At 37.9% G+C, this 18,894-nt stretch overlaps 1 protein-coding gene across 2 annotated transcripts in view; it reads left to right on the top strand.

Moving 5' to 3' along the window:
* MICU2 (mitochondrial calcium uptake 2) overlaps positions 1 to 18,894 on the top strand; it is a 245,875-nt gene that overhangs the window by 86,936 nt on the left and 140,045 nt on the right. The window contains exons 3-4 of one of the 2 annotated variants that reach the window (XM_049867443.1): positions 10,478 to 10,518; positions 10,604 to 10,679. In XM_049867443.1, coding sequence (XP_049723400.1) covers positions 10,478 to 10,518; positions 10,604 to 10,679 — 117 coding nt within the window. The remainder of the gene's footprint in view (positions 1 to 10,477; positions 10,519 to 10,603; positions 10,680 to 18,894) is intronic. The other variant, XM_049867444.1, reaches the window with a different exon arrangement.

The following is an 18,894-nucleotide window of genomic DNA, read 5'->3' as shown; positions in this document are numbered from 1 at the left end:
GCTGGTTCCAGGGGAAGGCCTTTGCTCTCTGTTGGCTCTGGGGGAAGGTCCTTGTCACCAGTCTTCCCCTGCTCTAGGAGCTTCTCAGCGCACGGACCCCGGATCCTAAGGAACCGTTCCCCTCCTGGTTCTTCATTCTTGGTTGTATGAGCTCTCTCTCTGCTAACTTCTCTCTTTTGTATCTCAAAAGCGATTGACTCAAGGTACAACCTAATCCTGTAGATTAAGCCCTGCATCATTAACATAACTGTCTGTAATCCTGCCTCATTAATATCACGGAGGCAGGATTTACAATACATAGGATAAATACATCAGAGTACAAAATGGTAGAAGACCACACAATACTGGGAATCATGGCCTAGCCAAGTGGATATGAGTTTTGGGGGGACACAATTCAACCCATAACAGTCCCTCTATTATATACCCTCTTAGCTGCTATATTCTTCCATTATATCAGCTTTTAAACTACAATTAAATAATTTGTTGTGTATAATGTTCTAATTAATTATTTTACAGCGTTTGAGGTGGCAAAAAGTCACTTTTTCCCTGTCAAAAAATTTAAATGCATTTGAAGACTCTAGTTAGAAAGTTGGCAAGGAAGCCAGTGTTAGACCTTTAATGGGATCACCACTTGTCTCCCTCTAATAAACCAGGGGAGATCTCCTGCGTTCATTCTAGCAAAAATAAACAAGCCATATGCGCTATTGAAGGAAAATAACACCACTGAATTTGCCACTTTTTTGGCTCCATTTATCACATTTACCAGTGATTTTAGGAAGTCTAGTTTTTTTTTAGTTATTTGGCCAATAGATCATTTTCTACCTTGGTTTCCATCATAGCTGTAACCGAGCACAAGCAAGGCTTAGAGGAATCAGCTCTGTCTTATATTCTAACATTAATTCCAAATTGTTCCATATGTTTGTGCAAAAGGTATGAAATGGTAGAAATTGTCTCTGTTGTCAAGTTTTTATATGTCAAAAGATCATTTACCTTCAACAAAATGAAATTGAATTAGGTACTTTTGGTAATGTTTTTATAGTTATGGTTATCAAATTACTCTATTTTGGCTAGAAGCAAGGATTTATTTGACCTGTAGTAATATTTAATATTGATTAATGCAGTTTTACTTCTTTTAAGTATTAAAGTGGCTACCTATAACAAGATGTGCTTGTATCTGGTTTTTACTTAATAAATCCTCTGTAAGTAGTGAAAACTACATGTTGGAATTTCTAGGATAGGTGGAGACCTTAAAAACATTCTACTTCCTGAGCCAAAATTCCATCATAATGCTTGAAGATCTGTACCTCCACTGCCAATAATAATAATAATAATCACCACAATGTATTTTCCATGCTTTCATACTCATGCAGTAAAGCATCACAGCTTCAACTCTGGATCTCCCTTATATGCTGTTATGCTTTTTCCCCACTCTGTTATTTCTATATATGAGTGCATGAATACATATGAAATAGCTATAGAAGTAATAAGGCTGGATTTTTTTATACATATAAATGTAGAACTAGCTAAAGAAAGAGAGGCTAGAGTCCCCTTACCCCCCCTCAACAACAAAAAAAATAAGTTTAGAGGAGAAATTAGATGATTTGTAGATGGATTTCATCCTCAAATAGAAAAGTGTGACCCTAAAATATTTAGAGATATTTAATGCAACATTGACTTGTAATTGCTGCTGGAAGGAGACAGGTCATAGCTCGTCAGACAGCAGATTAGACCACAGAACTCTTGTTTTGCTGCTCTGCTTCCTTCTCCGGTACAGTCCATCAAAAAGTGTTATAAAAGTAGCCATGCCTGGGTAAGAGAACTATCTACTGAAAAAACCCTACCAGACTATTCTGGGTTTGAAATACCACAACCCCTACTCTTACTCAAAAAAAAGTACATTGATTTAGAAGAAAGAACCAGGAGAGAATAGGTGTTCACTCCTAGTATCTCTGCCTTGTCTCTTTTGTTAATCCAAAGGTAAATTTTATATAGAGAGTGGCTCCCAAACTTTTTACCAACAAAGAGAATCCCTTTCTTATTTTCTAATCATTGATTCCGTTAAAAAATGTTTTTTACAAGATAAGTTGCTTTAAGAACAAGATTTCTCCATTTTTGATAATCAAATGCATATATAGGTATCAACCAGAGCTTGTAGTCAGCATGAAATAACTAGCCTTAGCATTTTGAATTATAATCAAAATCAGTAAAACTGCCTCTGTAACCATGTCATACATAATTATTCTATATCTGCTAAGCTTTCTGAAGTATCGAAAGTAGTTCAAGGGGTCTCATTACTACTTTCATGGAGCTCAAGGAGTTTAACAGCTGTTTTTGAAAAATATATATGAAAGAAGTCCTCCAATGCCCATATCATTACCTAATTTCTCTTGCCCAGTCCTGGACCTTATTTGTCTCATATGTAAAATGGGAATAATAATGTATTAACCACTGAAAGGTAGAAATTTTAGGTAAGAAGGTGTTCTGAAATATTTAATATTTTATTCAGTCATTCACTCAACAGATATTTAAATACAAAGCACTGAGCTACATAAACATAAGAAAGATATACAGTCTACCTCAGTGTGTTTTACAATTTAGTTCTTGAGATTCCACTATATGATTCAATTCATGACTTTATTGTATTTCATTCACATGGTATTGAATTTTATTAGCTTAGCTGTTTGGCAGCCAGACTTTCAACTGCAGGAAAGCAAATGTTACCTTCTGTCTTCACTGAGTTTCAACTAGAAGAATTTTTTTGTTAGTGTATTTAAGCATAAAGATTTTTGAAAGGCCAAAAAGGATGGCTGTGAAGCAGATACAAGACCCCTCAATAATCTTATTTCTAAGAAATCCTTAGAAGCCATCATAACATTGTCATACTAAATACCTGCTCATTTTCTACCTTCCAACTGCCCGTTATTACTTCCTAGAATACTTTTTTGAGTTGGGTACAAGGATTAAACTCTTTTTAAAAAACTAATTGGGCAACCCACCACTCGTTGTCAGTTTTTCGTACCTTGATGGTTTGTGTGTTGCTGTGATGATGGAAGGTATGCTACCAGTATTTCAAATACCAACAGAGTCACCCAAGGTGGACAGGAATCAGCAGAGTTTCCAGACTAAGACAGACTAAGAAGAAGGACCTGGCAATCTACTTCTAAAAAATTGGCCAGTGAAAACTTTATGACTAGCAGCAGAATATTGTCTGATATAGTGCCAGAAGATGAGCCCCTTAGGTTGGAAGGCACTCAAAATACAACTGGGGAAGAGCTGCCTCCTCAGAGTGGAGTCAGTCTTAACGCTGTGGACGGAATAAAGCTTTGAGGACCATCATTTGCTAATGTGGCATAATTCAAAATGAGAAGAAACAGCTGCAGACATCCACTAATAATTGTAACATGGAATGTACAAAGTATGAATCTAGGAAAATTGGACGTTGTCAAAATGAAATGGGAAACGTGAAGATGGATATCCTAGGCATTAGTGAGCTGAAATAGACTGGCATTGGCCATTTTGAATTGGGCAATCATATGGTCTATTGTGTCAGGAATGACAGTTGAAGAGGAATGGCATTACATCCATCATTGAAAAGAACATTTCAGGATCTATCCTGAAATACAGTGCTGTGATAGGATAATATCCACACACCTACAAGGAAGACTAGTTAATATGACTATTTTTCAAATTTATACACCAACGACTAGGGCCAAAGATGAAGAAATTAAGGATTTTTTTCCCAACTTCTACAAGTCTGACATTGATCAGACATGTAATCAAGATTCATTGATAACTACTGGTGATTGGAATGCAAAAGTTGGAAACAAAGAAAAAAGATGAGCCGCTGGAAAATATGGCCTTGGTGATAGAAACGACAGTGGAGATTGCATGATAGAGTTATACAAGAACAACGACCTATTCATTGGAAATACCTTTTTTCAACAAAATGAATGGCAGTTGTGGATGTGGACCTCACCTGATAGAATACACAGGAATCTAATCGACTATATCCGTGGAAAGAGACAATCAAGAAGCTCAGCATCATCAGGCACTGACAGTGGAACAGACCATCAATTGCTCAACAAGTTCAACTTGAAGGTGAAGAAAATTAAAAGAAGTCTGCAAGAGCCAAAGTACAAAGTTGAATCTATCAGACCATCTCAAAAATAGATTTGACACATTGAACACTAATGACCAAAGACCAGATTAGTAGTTGTGGGATGACATCAAGGGCATCAAACATGAAGAAAGCAAAAAAGTCATTAAAAAGACAAGAAAGGAAGAAAAGACCAAAATGAATGTCAGAAGAAACTCTGAAACTCTATCTTCAATGTAGAATAGCTAAAGCAAAAGGAAGAAATGATGAAATAAAAGAGCTGAACAGAAGATTTCAAAGTAAAATATTACAACGAAATGTGCAAAGACCTGGAGAAAGAAAACCAAAAAGGAAGAACACGCTCAGCATTTCTCAGGCGGAAAGAACTGAAGAAAAAATTCAAGCCTCGAGTTGCAATATTGAAAGATTCTACGGGAAAAATATTGAACAGCACAGTAAACGTCAAAAGAAGATCGAAGGAGTACACAAGAGTCAGTGTACCAAAAAGAACTGATCAACATTCAATCATTTCAGGAAGTACCATATGATCAAGATCCAATGATAGTGAAGGAAGAAGTCCAAACTGCACTGCAACCATTCACAAAACAGAATTGACAGAATTTCCCAGGAATTGACAGAATATAAATTGAGATGTTTCAACAGATAACAGTGCAGGAAGCCCTCACTTGTCTATGCCAAGAAATTTGGAAGACAGCTACGTGGTCAACCAACTGGAGGAGATCCATATTTGCACCCATTCCAAAGAAAGGTGATCCAGCAGAATGTGTAAATTATCAGACAATATCATCAATATCAGACACTGAAGAAAAATTAAAAAACGGTTGCAGAAGTACATTAACAGAGAGCTGCCAGAAATTCAAGCTGGATTCAGAAGAGGACATGGAATGAGGAATATCATTGCTGATGTGAGATGGATCTGGCTGAAAGCAGAGAATACCAGAAGGATGTCACCTGTGCTTTACTGACTCTGCATTCAACTGTGTGGATTATAACAAATTATGGATAACATTGTGAAGAATGAGAATTCTAGAACACTTAATTGTGCTCATGAGGAACCTGTACCTAGACCAAGAGGCAGTTGTTCAAACAGAACAAGAGGATATTCGCATGGTTTAAAATCAGGAAAGGTGTACGTCGGAGTTGTATCCTTTCACCGTACTTAATCTGTATGCTGAGCAAATAATACAAGAAACTCTGGACTATATGAAGAAGAACCGGGCATCAGGATTAGAGAAGACCCATTAACAACCTGCAATATGCAGATGACACAACCTTGCTTGCTGAAAGGGAAGAGGACTTGAAGCACTTACTGACGAAGTTCAAAGACTACAGCCTTCAATATGGATTACACTTCAACATAAAGAAACTAAAAATCTTTACAACTGGACCAATAACCAACATTGTGAGAAACAGAGAAAAGATTGACGTTTTCTAGGGTTTCCTTTTACTTGGATCCACGATCAACACCCATGGAAGCAGCAGTCAAGAAATCAACTGACGCATTGCATTGGGCAAATCTGCTGCAAAAGGTCTCCTTAAAGTGTTCAAAAGCAAAGATGTGACATTGAGGACCAAGGTGCTCCTGACCCAAGCCATGATATTTTCAATTTCCTCATATACATGTAAAAGCTGGGCAATAAATAAGGAAGGCCGAAGGTGAATTTGATGCCTTTGAATTATGGTGTTGGCAAAGAAAATTGAATTTACTGTGGACTGCCAGACCACAGTAAATTCAATTTTCTTTGCCAACAAACCTGTCTTGACGAAGTCCAGCCAGAATGGTCCTTAGAATTGAGGACAGTAGGACTTCATTTCACATACTCTGGCCATGTTATCAGGAGAGACCAGTCCCTAGAAAAGGATGTCATGCTGGGAAAGTATAGGGTAAACAAAAGAGAGGAAGACCCTCAACGAGATGGATTGACATAACAATGGGCTCAAACATGTAAACGATTGTGGGAATGGCACAAGACCAGGCAGTGTTTCCTTCTGTTGTATATAGGGCTACTATGAGTTGGAATGGACTGTGAGTTGGAATTGACTAACCAAAACAACAGCAGTTATCTAAAAATAAAAGTACAGGTGGTAATGAATAATTCGTGAAATGACTTTAAGAAAAGCACTATAAGGTGTGTGAATTGTGATGTTTCTTTTTTAGTTAGTAAAAGATACAAAAATAGGTAAAATACATTATTTCCGCGTTTTTACGCAAAGAACAAGTGCCCTCTAAGTTTGTTTGCCAACTGCGCCTTCCCCCTTCAAGATACTTTCATAAGGGTTCTATGTTCATTTTTTTTACAGCAACATATTTAAAAAATTGCTATAGCAGTGCTTATGAAAATACCTCGCAAGGGGGGCACTGTTGGCAGACAAATGTGGAAGGCACTGGTTATTTGCATACGAATACAGTACAGTTTTCTGTCAGTTTTTTGTCAGCATTTTATTACTATACATTTCTACATACACATTCACAGACACTTAGATTTCTAAATTAAATGGTAACTTTTACCTATTCAGTCATCTCAAGTTAGAATCCACAGTTCTTTGACGTTTGGTGGCACCTAATAGTTTTTCAGTGAATAAAAATTACCCCAAAATAGTAACACCTGAGAATCGACTCACTGGCAACAGGTCAGGGTAACAGGTTAAGCTTATAAACATGGTCATGTTGTTGTTAGATGCTATCAAGTCAGTTCCAACACATAGTGACCCTAGGTACAACAGAACGAAACACTGCCTGGCCCTGCACCACCCTCACAGTCATTGTGATGCTTGAACTCATTGTTGCAGCCATTGTGTCAATCCATCTCGTTGAGGGTCTTCCTCTTTTTCGCTTACCCTATACTTTACTAAGCATGATGTCATTCACCAGGGACTGGTGCCTCCTGATAACATGTCTAGAGTATGAGACAAAGTCTCGCCATCCTCGCTTCTAAAGAGTATTCTTGGTTGTACTGCTTCCAAGAGAGATTTCATCATTCTTCTGGCAGTACGTGGTATATTCAATATTCTTCACCAACACCATAATTCAAAGGCATCAATTCTCCTTCGGTCTTCCTTTTTCATTGTCCAGCTTTCAGATGCATATGAGGTGATTGAAAATACCTCATATGATTGGGTCAGGCACATCTTAGTCCTCGAAGACCATGTAATTGTTGTACTGAGGAAACTTCGTAGATAGATGATTTTTCGAGCAAGAAAGGATGTTTGTGATTCACATTACTTACGTGAGAGACAAAACAGAACATTTTTCAGTGTTGTTCTATATGTGTAAATTGCCTTGAAGCTATGATCAGAATAGCTTCCAGGAAAAGAATGTGATTACTTAGAATCATGGGAGATAAGAGAAAAATGCTGTAGACAGCAAAAAAGATGGCTGAAAACCTGAAAGAATTTTAAATCTATTATGAAATTATTGCAACTAACATCACTTTAGAATGGACAGTCATGTTTGCTAGCCTTTTAAATTTGAGTGAATAGTTGTGAGTTTAAGAGAAATTTTCGGGATTCAAAAGGGTAGCTTTCTAGAACATGAATGTGTTTTTTTAATTGGTGAAAGCAAAAAGGGATTTAATACTCATGAAAAAGAATCATATGTGGCAAGAATTTATGTAGGATGTAGAGAACTAAGATTACTCAAAGGTGGTTTTAAGATTTCATATGTCTAAAATTAAAAAAAAAAATTGCCATCAAAGAAGAAGTAAAATTATCTCTATTTGCAGATAACACAGTTCTGTATATAGAAAATCCCGAGGAGTCCACAAAAAGCTTCTATAGCTAACGGAGGGATTTTACAAGTTCAAGAAAAAAAAAATCATTTAGGTTTCAGAAATCTGAAAGGGAAATAAGGAAAAACGAGTCCATTTACAATAGCATTTAAGAGAATAAAATATCTAGGAATAAATTTAATAGATGTGAAAGACTTATACAATAAAATTATAAAACACTACTGAAAGATTAAAGAAGACCTAAATGGAAAGATAAATTTCATGTTCATGGATTGGAAGGCTTAATATCATTAAGATGTCAGTATTACCCAAAGCAGTCTATAGGTCTACTCAATCACTATGAAAATCTCAACAGCCTTTACAGAAAATGAAAAACCTATCCTCAACTTTAAACAGAACAGCAAGAGGCCCCAAATAGCTAAAGCAATGTTGAAAGAGAAGAACAAAGTAGGAGCACTCACACTTCCTGAATTTATTTTACAGTAGCTGTAAAAACATATTATACAGCTACAGTAATCAGAACAGCCTGGTACTGGTATAACAGTAGACAGATAGACCAACAGAATAGAATAGAAACCCACACATCTGTTGTCAACTGAATTTTGACAAGGGTGCTAAAGTCCATTCAGTGGGGAGATAAGAGTCTCTTCAATAAATGGTTGTTTGGAAAACTGGATTTCCACATGCACAAAAATGGAACAGGATCCGTGCCAAAAACCATACACAAAAAACCAAATTCAAAATGGATTCAAGACCTAAATGTGAAAACTAAAGCTATAAAATTCTTAGAAGAACATGCAGGGGCAAGGCTGTTGGGCCTAGCTTTTAACAGTGCATTATCTAATATAATAACAAAAGCACTGACAGTAAAAGACAAAATAGATAAATGGGGCGTCATAAAAATTGAAAACTTTTATTCATTAAAATGGAAACCCTGGTGGCGTAGTGGTTAAGTGCTATGGCTGCTAACCAAAACGTTGGCAGTTTGAATCCACCATGCGTTCCTTTATCAAAAAAATGAAAAGCTACCGACTGGAAGAATATCTGTGGAAATCATGTACCCAAAAAGAATCTAATAACCAAATTATATATAAAACTTTGACATTTTAACAATAAAAAGACAAACCAATCATAAAATGGGCAAAGGAGTTGTATAAACATTTCACCAGAGTATATTCAAGTGGCCATCAAACACATGAAATTAGCTCAATGTCATTAGCCACCAGAGAGATGCAAATCAAAAGTACAATATGATACCATTTCATTCCCACTGGGATAGCTAGGGAAACCCTGGTGGCATAATGGCTAATAACTATGGCTGCTAACCAAAAGGTTGGCGGTTTGAATCCAACAGGCGTTCCTCAGAAACCCTATGGGGCAGTTCTACTCTGTCCTGTAGGGTTACTATGAGTCACAATCAACTCGAAGACAACAGGTTTGTTTTTTGTTTTTGTTTTTTGGTAGGATAGCTAAGATTACAAAAAAACAAAAACAAAATTACAAATATTGGTGAGGATATAGGGAAATTGAAACTGTTTATTGCTGGTGGTATAATCATTGTGGAAAACAGTGTGACAGTTCCTCAAAAAACTAAAATTAGAACAACCATATGACCCACCAATTCCACTCCTAGGTATAGACCCAAAAGACTTGAAAGCAGGGACTCAAAAAGAGACTTGTACACCGATGTTCTTTGCAGCACTATTCACAATTGCCAAAAGGTAGAAACAGCCTAAATGCCCATCGACAGATGAATAGATAAAGAAAATGTGGTACATATATACTTTGGAATACTACTTACCCAGAAGGAGAAATGAAGTCTTGACATAAGCTACAATATGGATGGAGTGAAATATCCTGAGTGAAATACTCACAAAAGGACAAATATTGCATGACCTCACTTATATAAAAAGACAAGAACAGGCACATGTATAAAGACCAAAGTTTACTAGTGGTTACCAGGGGTAGGAGGGAGGGGGAAAAACCCCAAAACCAAACCCACTGCCATCCGACACATACTGACCCTATAGGACAGAGTAGAACTGCTCCATAAACTTGGGAGGGAGAAAGGAGGGGTGTTTGTTTATGGAGCACTGAGTTTTGGTTTACGGTGAAGGAAAAATTGCATTCATTAAGGGCAGGATTTCACAGCCAATTAATATAATTCCTATCAGTAAGTTGAACACCTGTAAAAAGCTGAATTTGCAAAATAAAATAATTGCCATGCAGTCAGCACTGACTCACGGTGACTGCAAATGTGTCACAGTAGAACTGTATTCCGAAAGGTTTTTGAAAACCAGATAGCCAGGCCTTTAATCAGAGGTGCCTCTGGGTGGACTTCAACTGCCAACCTTTTGGTTGGTAACCAAACACTTAACCATTTGCACCATTCAAGGACTCCTATATATATAAAACTGTGAGTGAAATTGGAAATATCTTGTGAAAAAAAAAAAATTAGATCTTTGGGTTTAGACTTAGAATTTTCTGGCTTAAGAATATTAGCTAAATTGGCAAGCTTGTGTTTTTATAAATGTTTAGTTTTGTTTTTTCTTTTAAATTACTTTCTTTCTCTCTGGGAGTTGAGTCTTATGAAGGAATATGGGTGCTAAATAATGTTTCTTTTTTGCTTTAGGTAAAACTTTAGTCAAGAAGCTGACGAAAAAGGTAAGCAAGGTGTGTGTGTGTTTTTCTTTTTTTGATAAGATAAAAAATAAACTTTTATAAGTTAAATTGAAATTTTGAATATGTGTATTCAAAGGATATCGAAGATGCATTGGCAGGAATCCAAAAAGCTGGTTGGGGACCAACCTTTTTTAGAGATCTTGGTGATAAAGGTAATTTTAATTTCTTTTTTAAGTTTCTACGTATGCTTTTTATTCAATAGACATATAATTAAGAAATTAAGATAGGAAGTTTGCAACTGTGCATTATTGAATGTAGGGTAGTGAATGTACATACAGAATGGTGTGGTGTCATATATTTTAACAGGTGATTTTAAAAAGTAATAAAATACTCCTTAAGTAGGAAGCACCTTAGGGAATTACAAAAAATTATTAAAACATCAGTGTTAGGAGGCAGAGCCAAGATGGTGGAATAGACAGATGCCTCCGTCGAGCCCTCTTTACAACAAAGACCCGAAAAAACAAGTGAAACGAGTATATTTGTAACACCTGGGAGCCCTGAGCATCAAAGGCAAGCTTAGACAACGAACTGAGGGGCAGGGGGAGGAAGAGGCTGTTGAGAAGTGGAGAGGAGTTACCGGACCTAAATCACGGGGAGCCCTCAGGCACCATTCCCGGAGCGGCGGCGGCAGCAATGGTGGGCTGGTACTAGCTTTCAGCCACAGTTTTCTCAGGGAGAAGCAGACAGCCACACAGCCCACTCACACCTCCAGAACCTGAGGAGAACGGCGCTCCCGGCAAAAGCTAAGTACTTGCGTATGTTTTGTCGTGCCTCCCCACCCCCAAGCAGGCTTCAGCAGCTGAATCCCTGGGCCTGAGATAGACCCTGGTGAGCACCTAGAGCCGTCCTCCCGGCCTTGGGGAAGGAAAAAATTTGCAACTGGGGGGAAAAGATAATTTGCTAGCTCCATTAACTGGGGAGCTCAGGACAGAAGGGGCTCCTGTCCAGGCATAAACCATCCATGGACCTTGAGCACCTTTCCCTTCTGCATGGACCTGTGTGGCCCTTTTTCGGGAGAATAGTCCCTTGTTGGCAAACTCCAACCATTTCAGCTGTGTGGTGGAGAGGTGGACATTTGACATTGCTTTGCCTATTAAACAAGGTCTTCACCTACCGAAAACAGGAACCTAAGGACTAGTAGCTCCACTCAGGTCACCCAGCCACCCATGACAGGGGTCCAGAGATAACTGGTACCTCCCAGTCCTTAGAACAAAAACTTTGGGTGCCCATGGTCCCTCTGCAGAGCCCACCCACCAGCATGCTCTAGGGAACAGAGATGCAGTTTCCTCAGAGACACTTGGGGGTCGGTTCCTAGCCCCCTGCCTTGTTCAGAGCATGACCCCCCTGCTGCAATCAGATACAGGTATATATGCCAGTCACCCCGCCCCTCTAAGACTGTAGGACAGAGCCTGTACCACACACTTGATATCAGCTACCTGGAAACCTGAGCTGAATTCATACAAGAAAACTGAATGGGCTCCTAGACTGATATACCTGACAACAGCTCTAGCCAGCTGGTGACAGGACACCATAGCTCCAAAGGTGAAAATAATGAAGCTAGCTCACTCAAGCAACCCATAGGGGTATACCAAAACAAAGCAAAGCAAGCAGCTACGACACAGTAAGCAAGCATAAACTAATACAATAACTTATAGATGGCTCAGAGAAACTCAATATCACATCACATAAAGGAACAGGCCATGATCACCTCAACAGGCTCTCAAAACAAAGAATCCAGGGATATTTTAGATGAAAGTGTATTCCTGGAATTACCAGAAGCAGAATACAAAAGTTTAATATACAGAACCCTTCAAAACATCAGGAAGGAAATGAGGCAATACACAGAACAAGCCAAGGAACACACAGATAAAGCAACTGAAGAAATCAGAAAGATTATTCAAGAGCATAGTGAAAAGTTTAATAAGCTGGAAAAATCCATAGACAAACAGCAATCAGAAATTCAGAAGATTAACAATAAAATTACAGAATTAGATAACTCAATAGAAAGTCAGAGGAGCAGAATTGAGCAAGTAGGAGCTAGAATTTCTGAACTCAAAGATAAATCACTTGGCACTAATATATTTGAAGAAAAATCAGATAAAAGAATTTTAAAAAATGAAGAAACCTTAAGAATCATGTGGGACTCCATCAAGAGAAATAACCTACGAGTGATTGGAGTACCAGAACAGGGAGGGATGACAGAAAGTACGGAGAAAATCGTTGAGCATTTGTTGGCAGAAAACTTCCCTGATATTGTGAAAGATGAGAAGATATCTATCCAAGATGCTCATCGAACTCCACATAAGGTAGATCTTAAAAGAAAGTCACCAAGACATATTATAATCAAGCTTGCCAAAACCAGAGACAAAGAGACAATTATAAGAGCAGCGAGGGATAAAAGAAAAGTCACCTACAAAGGAGAGCCAATACGAGTAAGTTCAGACTACTCGGCAGAAACCATGCAGGCAAGAAGGCAATGGGATGACATATTTAAAAAATTGAAGGAAAAAAATTGCCTACCAAGAATCGTATATCCATCAAAACTGTCTCGTAAATATGAAGGTGAAATTAAGACATTTCCAGATAAACACAAGTTGAGGGAATTCATAAAAACCAAACAAAAACTACAAGAAACGCTAAAGGGAGTTCTTTGGTTAGAAAATCAATAATATCAGGTATCGACCCAAGACTAGAACACTGGGCAGAGCAACCAGAAGTCAACCCAGACAGGGAAATCCAAAAAAACAAAGCAAGATTAAAAAAAAAAAAAAAAAAAGCCTAACACAGGGTAACACTGATGTTATTATATAAAAGAAGACAACATTTAAAATAAGACGGACTAAGAAATGTAATCATACGCCTTCCATACGGAGAGGAAGGTATGGCGATACAAAGAAATAAAAGTTTTAAATTTAGAAAAATAGGGGTAAATACTAAGGTAACCACAAAGGAGACAAAGTATCCTACTCATCAAAATAAAATACAAGGGAAAAATACAGACTCAGCAGAAACAGAATCAACAACAACAAATATGAGCAAAGGACAATATATAAGGAAAACCTACTCAGCACATAAAATCAAGTGGGAAAAAGAAACTGCCAACACAAAAAAAAAAAAGACACCAAAATGTTAGCACTAAATTCTTACCTATCCATAATTACCCTGACTGTAAATGGACTAAATGCACCAAAAAAGAGATAGAGAGTGGCAGAATGGATTAAAAAACAAGATTCGTCTATATGCTGCCTACAAGAGGCAAACCTTAGAGACACAAACTAAAACTCAAAGGATGGAAAAAAATACATCAAGCAAACAACAATCAAAAAAGAGCAGGAGTGGCAGTATTAATTTCTGGCAAAATAGACTTTAAAGTTAAATCCATCAGAAAGGGTAAGGAAGGACACTACATAATGATTAAAGGGACAATACACCAAGAAGATATAACCTTATTAAATATTTATGCACCCAGTGACAGGGCTGCAAGATACATAAAACAAACTCTATCAGCATTGAAAAGTGAGATAGACAGCTCCACAATAATAGTAGGAGACTTCAACACACCTCTTTCGGTGAAGAACAGGACATCCAGAAAGAAGCTTAATAAAGACACAGGAGATCTAAATGCCACAGTCAACCAACTTGACCTCGTAGACATATACAGAACACTGCACGCAACAGCAACCAAGTATACTTTCTTTTCTAGTGCACATGGAACATTCTCTAGAATAGACCACATATAAGGTCATAAAGCAAGCCTTAGCAGAATCCAAAACATTGAAATATTACAAAGCATCTTCTCTGACCATTAGGCCGTAAAAGTGGAAATCAAATAAGAGGAAAAGCAGGGTAAAGAAATCAAACTCTTGGAAACTGAACAATACCCTGCTCAAAAAAGACTGGATTATAGAAGACATTAAGGATGGAATAAAGAAATTCACAGAATGCAATGAGAATAAAAACACTTCCTATCAAAACCTTTGGAACACAGCAAAAGTGGTGCTCAGAGGCCAATTTATATCAATAAATGCAGACATCCAAGAAGAAGAATGGGCCAAAATCAAAGAATTATCCCTACAGCTTGAACGAATAGAAAGAGAGCAACAAAAGAAACCCACAGGCACCAGAAGAAAACAAAAAGTAAAAATCAGAGCAGAACTAAATGAAATAGAAAACAGAAGAACAATTGAAAGACTTAACAAGATCAAAAGCTGGTTTTTTGAAAAACTCAACAAAATCGATAAACCATTGGCCAAACTGACAAAAGAAAAACAGGAGAGGAAGCAAATAACCTGAAAGAGAACTGAGATGGGCGATATTACAAAAGACCCAACTGAAATTAAAAGAATCATGTCAGATTACCATGAAAAACTATACTCAAACAAATTTGAAAACCTGGAAGAAATGGATGAATTACTACAAACACACTACCTACGTTCACTAACACAAACAGAGGTAGAACAACTAAATAGACCCATAACAAAAGAAAAGGTTGACAAGGTAATAAAAAAAAAAAATCCCAGCAAAAAAAAAAAAAGCCCTGGTCTGGACAGCTTCACTGCAGAGTTCTACCAAACTCTCAGAGAAGAGTTAACACCACTACTACTAAAGGTATTTCAGAGCATAGAAAAGGATGGAATACTACCAAACTCATTCTGTGAAGCCACCATATCCCTGATACCAAAACCAGGTAAAAACACCACAAGAAAAGAAAATTATAGACCTATATCCCTTATGTATGTAGATGCAAAAATCCTTAACAAAATTCTAGCCAATAGAATTGAACAACATATCAAAAAAATAATTCACCATGACCAAGTGGGATTCGTACCAGGTATGCAGGGATGGTTCAACATTAGAAAAGCAATTATTGTAATCTACCACATAAATAAAACAAAAGACAAGAATCACATGATTTTATCAATTGATGCAGAAAAGGCATTTGACGGAGTTCACTCATTGATGGATAAAAACTCTCAGCAAAATAGGAATAGAAGGAAAATTTCTCAACATAATAAAGGACATTTATACAAAGCCAACCGCCAAGATCACCCTAAATGGGGAGAGCCTGAAAGCATTCCCACTGAGATGGGGAGCCAGACAAGGATGCCCCTTATCACCACTCTTATTCAGCATTGTGCTGCAAGTCCTAGCCAGAGCAATTAGGCTAGATAAAGAAATAAAGGGCACCCAGATTGGCAAGGAAGAAGTCAAAGTCTCTATTTGCAGATGACATGATCTTATACACAGAAAACCCTAGGGAATCCTCTAGAAAACTACTGAAACTAATAGAAGAGTTCAGCAGAGTATCGGGATATAAGATAAACATACAAAAATCACTTGGATTCCTCTACACCAAGAAAAAGAACATCGAAGAGGAAATCACCAAATCAATGCCATTTACGGTAGCCCCCAAGAAGATAAAATACTTAGGAATAAATCTTACCAGAGATGTAAAAGACTTATACAAAGAAAACCACAGTAAACTTCTGCTAGAAACCAAAAGAGACTTACATAAGTGGAAGAACATACCTTGCTCGTGGATGGGAAGACTTAACATTATAAAAATGTCTATTCTACCAAAAGTGATCTATACGTTCAATGCAATTCCGATCCAAATCCCAAGGACATTCTTTAATGAAATGGAGAAACAAATCACCAATTTCATATGGGAGGGAAAGAGGCCCTGGATAAATAAGGCATTACTGAAAAAGAAGAACAACGTGGGAGGCCTTATTTTATCTGATTTCAGAACCTATTATACTGCCACAGTAGTCAAAACAGCCTGGTACTGGTACAACAACAGATACATGGACCAAAGGAACAGAATTGAGAATCCAGACGTAAATCCATCCACATATGAACAGTTGATATTTGACAAAGGCCCCAAAACAGTTAAAAGGGGAAAAGACAGTCTTTTTAACAAATGGTGCTGGCATAACTGGATATCCATCTGCAAAAAAATGAAACAAGACCCATATACCTCACTCCATGCACAGAAACGAGGTCAAAATGGATCAAGGACCTAAATATAAAATCTAAAATATAAAGATCATGGAAGAAAAAATAGGGACAACATTAGGAGCCCTAATACATGGCATAAAGAGTATACAAAACATTATTAAGAATGCAGAAGAAAAACTAGATAACTGGGCCCTCCTAAAAATCAAACACCTGTGCTCATCCAAAGACTTCACTAAAAGAGTAAAAAGATTACCTACAGACTGGGAAAAAGTTTTTAGCTATGACATTTCCAATCAGCGTCTGATCTCTAAAATCTACATGATACTGCAAAAACTCAACTGCAAAAAGACAAATAACCCAATTTAAAAAATAGATATGAATAGACACTTCACTAAAGAAGAGCATTCAGGTAGCTAACAGATACATGAGGAAATGTTCACGATCATTAGCCATTAGAGAAATGCAGATCAAAACTACAATGAGATTTCATCTCACTCCAACAAGGCTGGCATTAATCCAAAAGACACAAAATAATAAATGTTGGAGAGGCTGTGGAGAGATTGGAACACTTCTGCACTGCTGGTGGGAATGTCAAATGGTATAACCACTTTGGAAATCGATTTGGCGCTTCCTTAAAAAGCTAGAAATAAAACTACCATACGATCTAGCAATCCCACTCCTTGGAATATATCCTAGAGAAATAAGAGCCTTTACACAAACAGATATATGCACACCCATGTTTCTTGCAGCAGTGTTTACAATAGGAAAAAGATGGAAGCAACCAAGGTGCCCATCAGTGGATGAATGGATAAGTAAATTATGGTATATTCACACAGTGGAATACTATGCATCGATAAAGAACAGTGAGGAATCTGTGAAATATTTCATAACATGGAGGAATCTGGAAGGCATTATGCTGAGTGAAATTAGTTGCAAAAGAACAAATATTGTATGAGACCACTATTATAAGAACTTGAGAAATAGTTTAAACTGAGAAGAAAACATTCTTTTGTGGTTACAAGATGGGGGAGGGAGGGAGGGTGGGAGGGGGCATTCGCCAATAAGATAGTAGATTAGAACTGCTTTAGGTGAAGGGAAAGACAGCACACAATACCGGGGAGGTCAGCACAATTGGACTAAACCAAAAGCAAAGAAGTTTCCTGAAAAAACTGAATGCTTCGAAGGCCAGCGTAGCAGGGGCAGGGATCTGGGGACCATGGTTTCAGGGGACATCTAAGTCAGTTGGCATAATAAAATGTGTTAAGAAAACATTCTGCATCCCACTTTGAAGAGTGGCGTCTGGGGTCTTAAACGCTAGCTAACAGCCATCTAAGATGCATCAATTGGTCTCAACCCACCTGGATCAAAGGAGAACGAAGAACACCAAGGACACAGGGTGATTACTAGCCCAAGAGACAGAAAGGGCCACATGACCGAGAGACTACATCATCCTGAGACCATAAGAACTAAATGGTGCCCAGCTGCAACCGATGGCTGCCCTGACAGGGAACACAACAGAGATCCCCTGAGGGAACAGGAGAGCAGTGGGATGCAGACCCCAAATTCTCATAAAAAGACCAGACTTAATGGTCTGACTGAGACTGGAAGGACCCCGGTGGTCATGGCCCCCAGACCTTCTGTTGGCCCAGGACAGGAAGCATTCCCAAAGCCAACTCTTCAGACATGGATTGGACTGGACAATGGATTGGAGAGGGATGCTGGTGAGGAGTGAGCTTCTTGGATCAGGTGGACACTTGAGACTATGTTGGCATCTCCTGCCTGGAGGGGAGATGAGAGGGTGGAGGGGGCTAGAGGGTGGCAAAATGGGCTCGAAAAGAGGCAGTGGAAGGAGAGAGCGGGCTCTCTCATTAGGGCGAGAGTAATTGTGAGTGTGTAGCAAGGTGTATATGGGTTTTTGTGTGAGAAACTAACTTAGTTTGTAAACTTTCACTTAAAGCATAATAAAAATTATTAAAAAAAAAAAAAGCCTCAGTGTCAACTAAAGCCTGGAGAGAATGAGACAAAGTATCTAAAATAAAAGGAGAAGGCCTTAAAGAGAATCCAGAGGAACACCAGCATTTCTGAAGTTACAAGAAATGCCCACAAAAGAGGCTAAGGTGGGTTGAAGAGAGAAGTAGAGGAACTCCAAGAGAATATTATCACAGTAGCCAAAAGGAGAAAGCGCTAAAAAAAAAGAAGTTATTCAAACTTGTAAAAATCAGTAAATTAAGGTGATTGAGTATGCTGAGTTCTGAGAAATATTCAGTACATTTAGCAAGGAAGTTTTTTTGACACTTTAGCAAGTGTAGAGTCAGTGATGTGATGGGACCTGAAGCCAAATTGCAAAATGTTGAAGTGAGTGGAAATGTGCAAGGTTTCAGGGCAGATGATTGAAAGACATGCGTG

This window comes from Elephas maximus, chromosome 23 (genome assembly GCF_024166365.1).
Source record: "Elephas maximus indicus isolate mEleMax1 chromosome 23, mEleMax1 primary haplotype, whole genome shotgun sequence".
NCBI lineage: Eukaryota > Metazoa > Chordata > Mammalia > Proboscidea > Elephantidae > Elephas > Elephas maximus.
The sequence above is the reverse complement of the archived record's forward strand: the minus strand, read 5'-3'. Positions and strand labels throughout refer to the sequence as shown.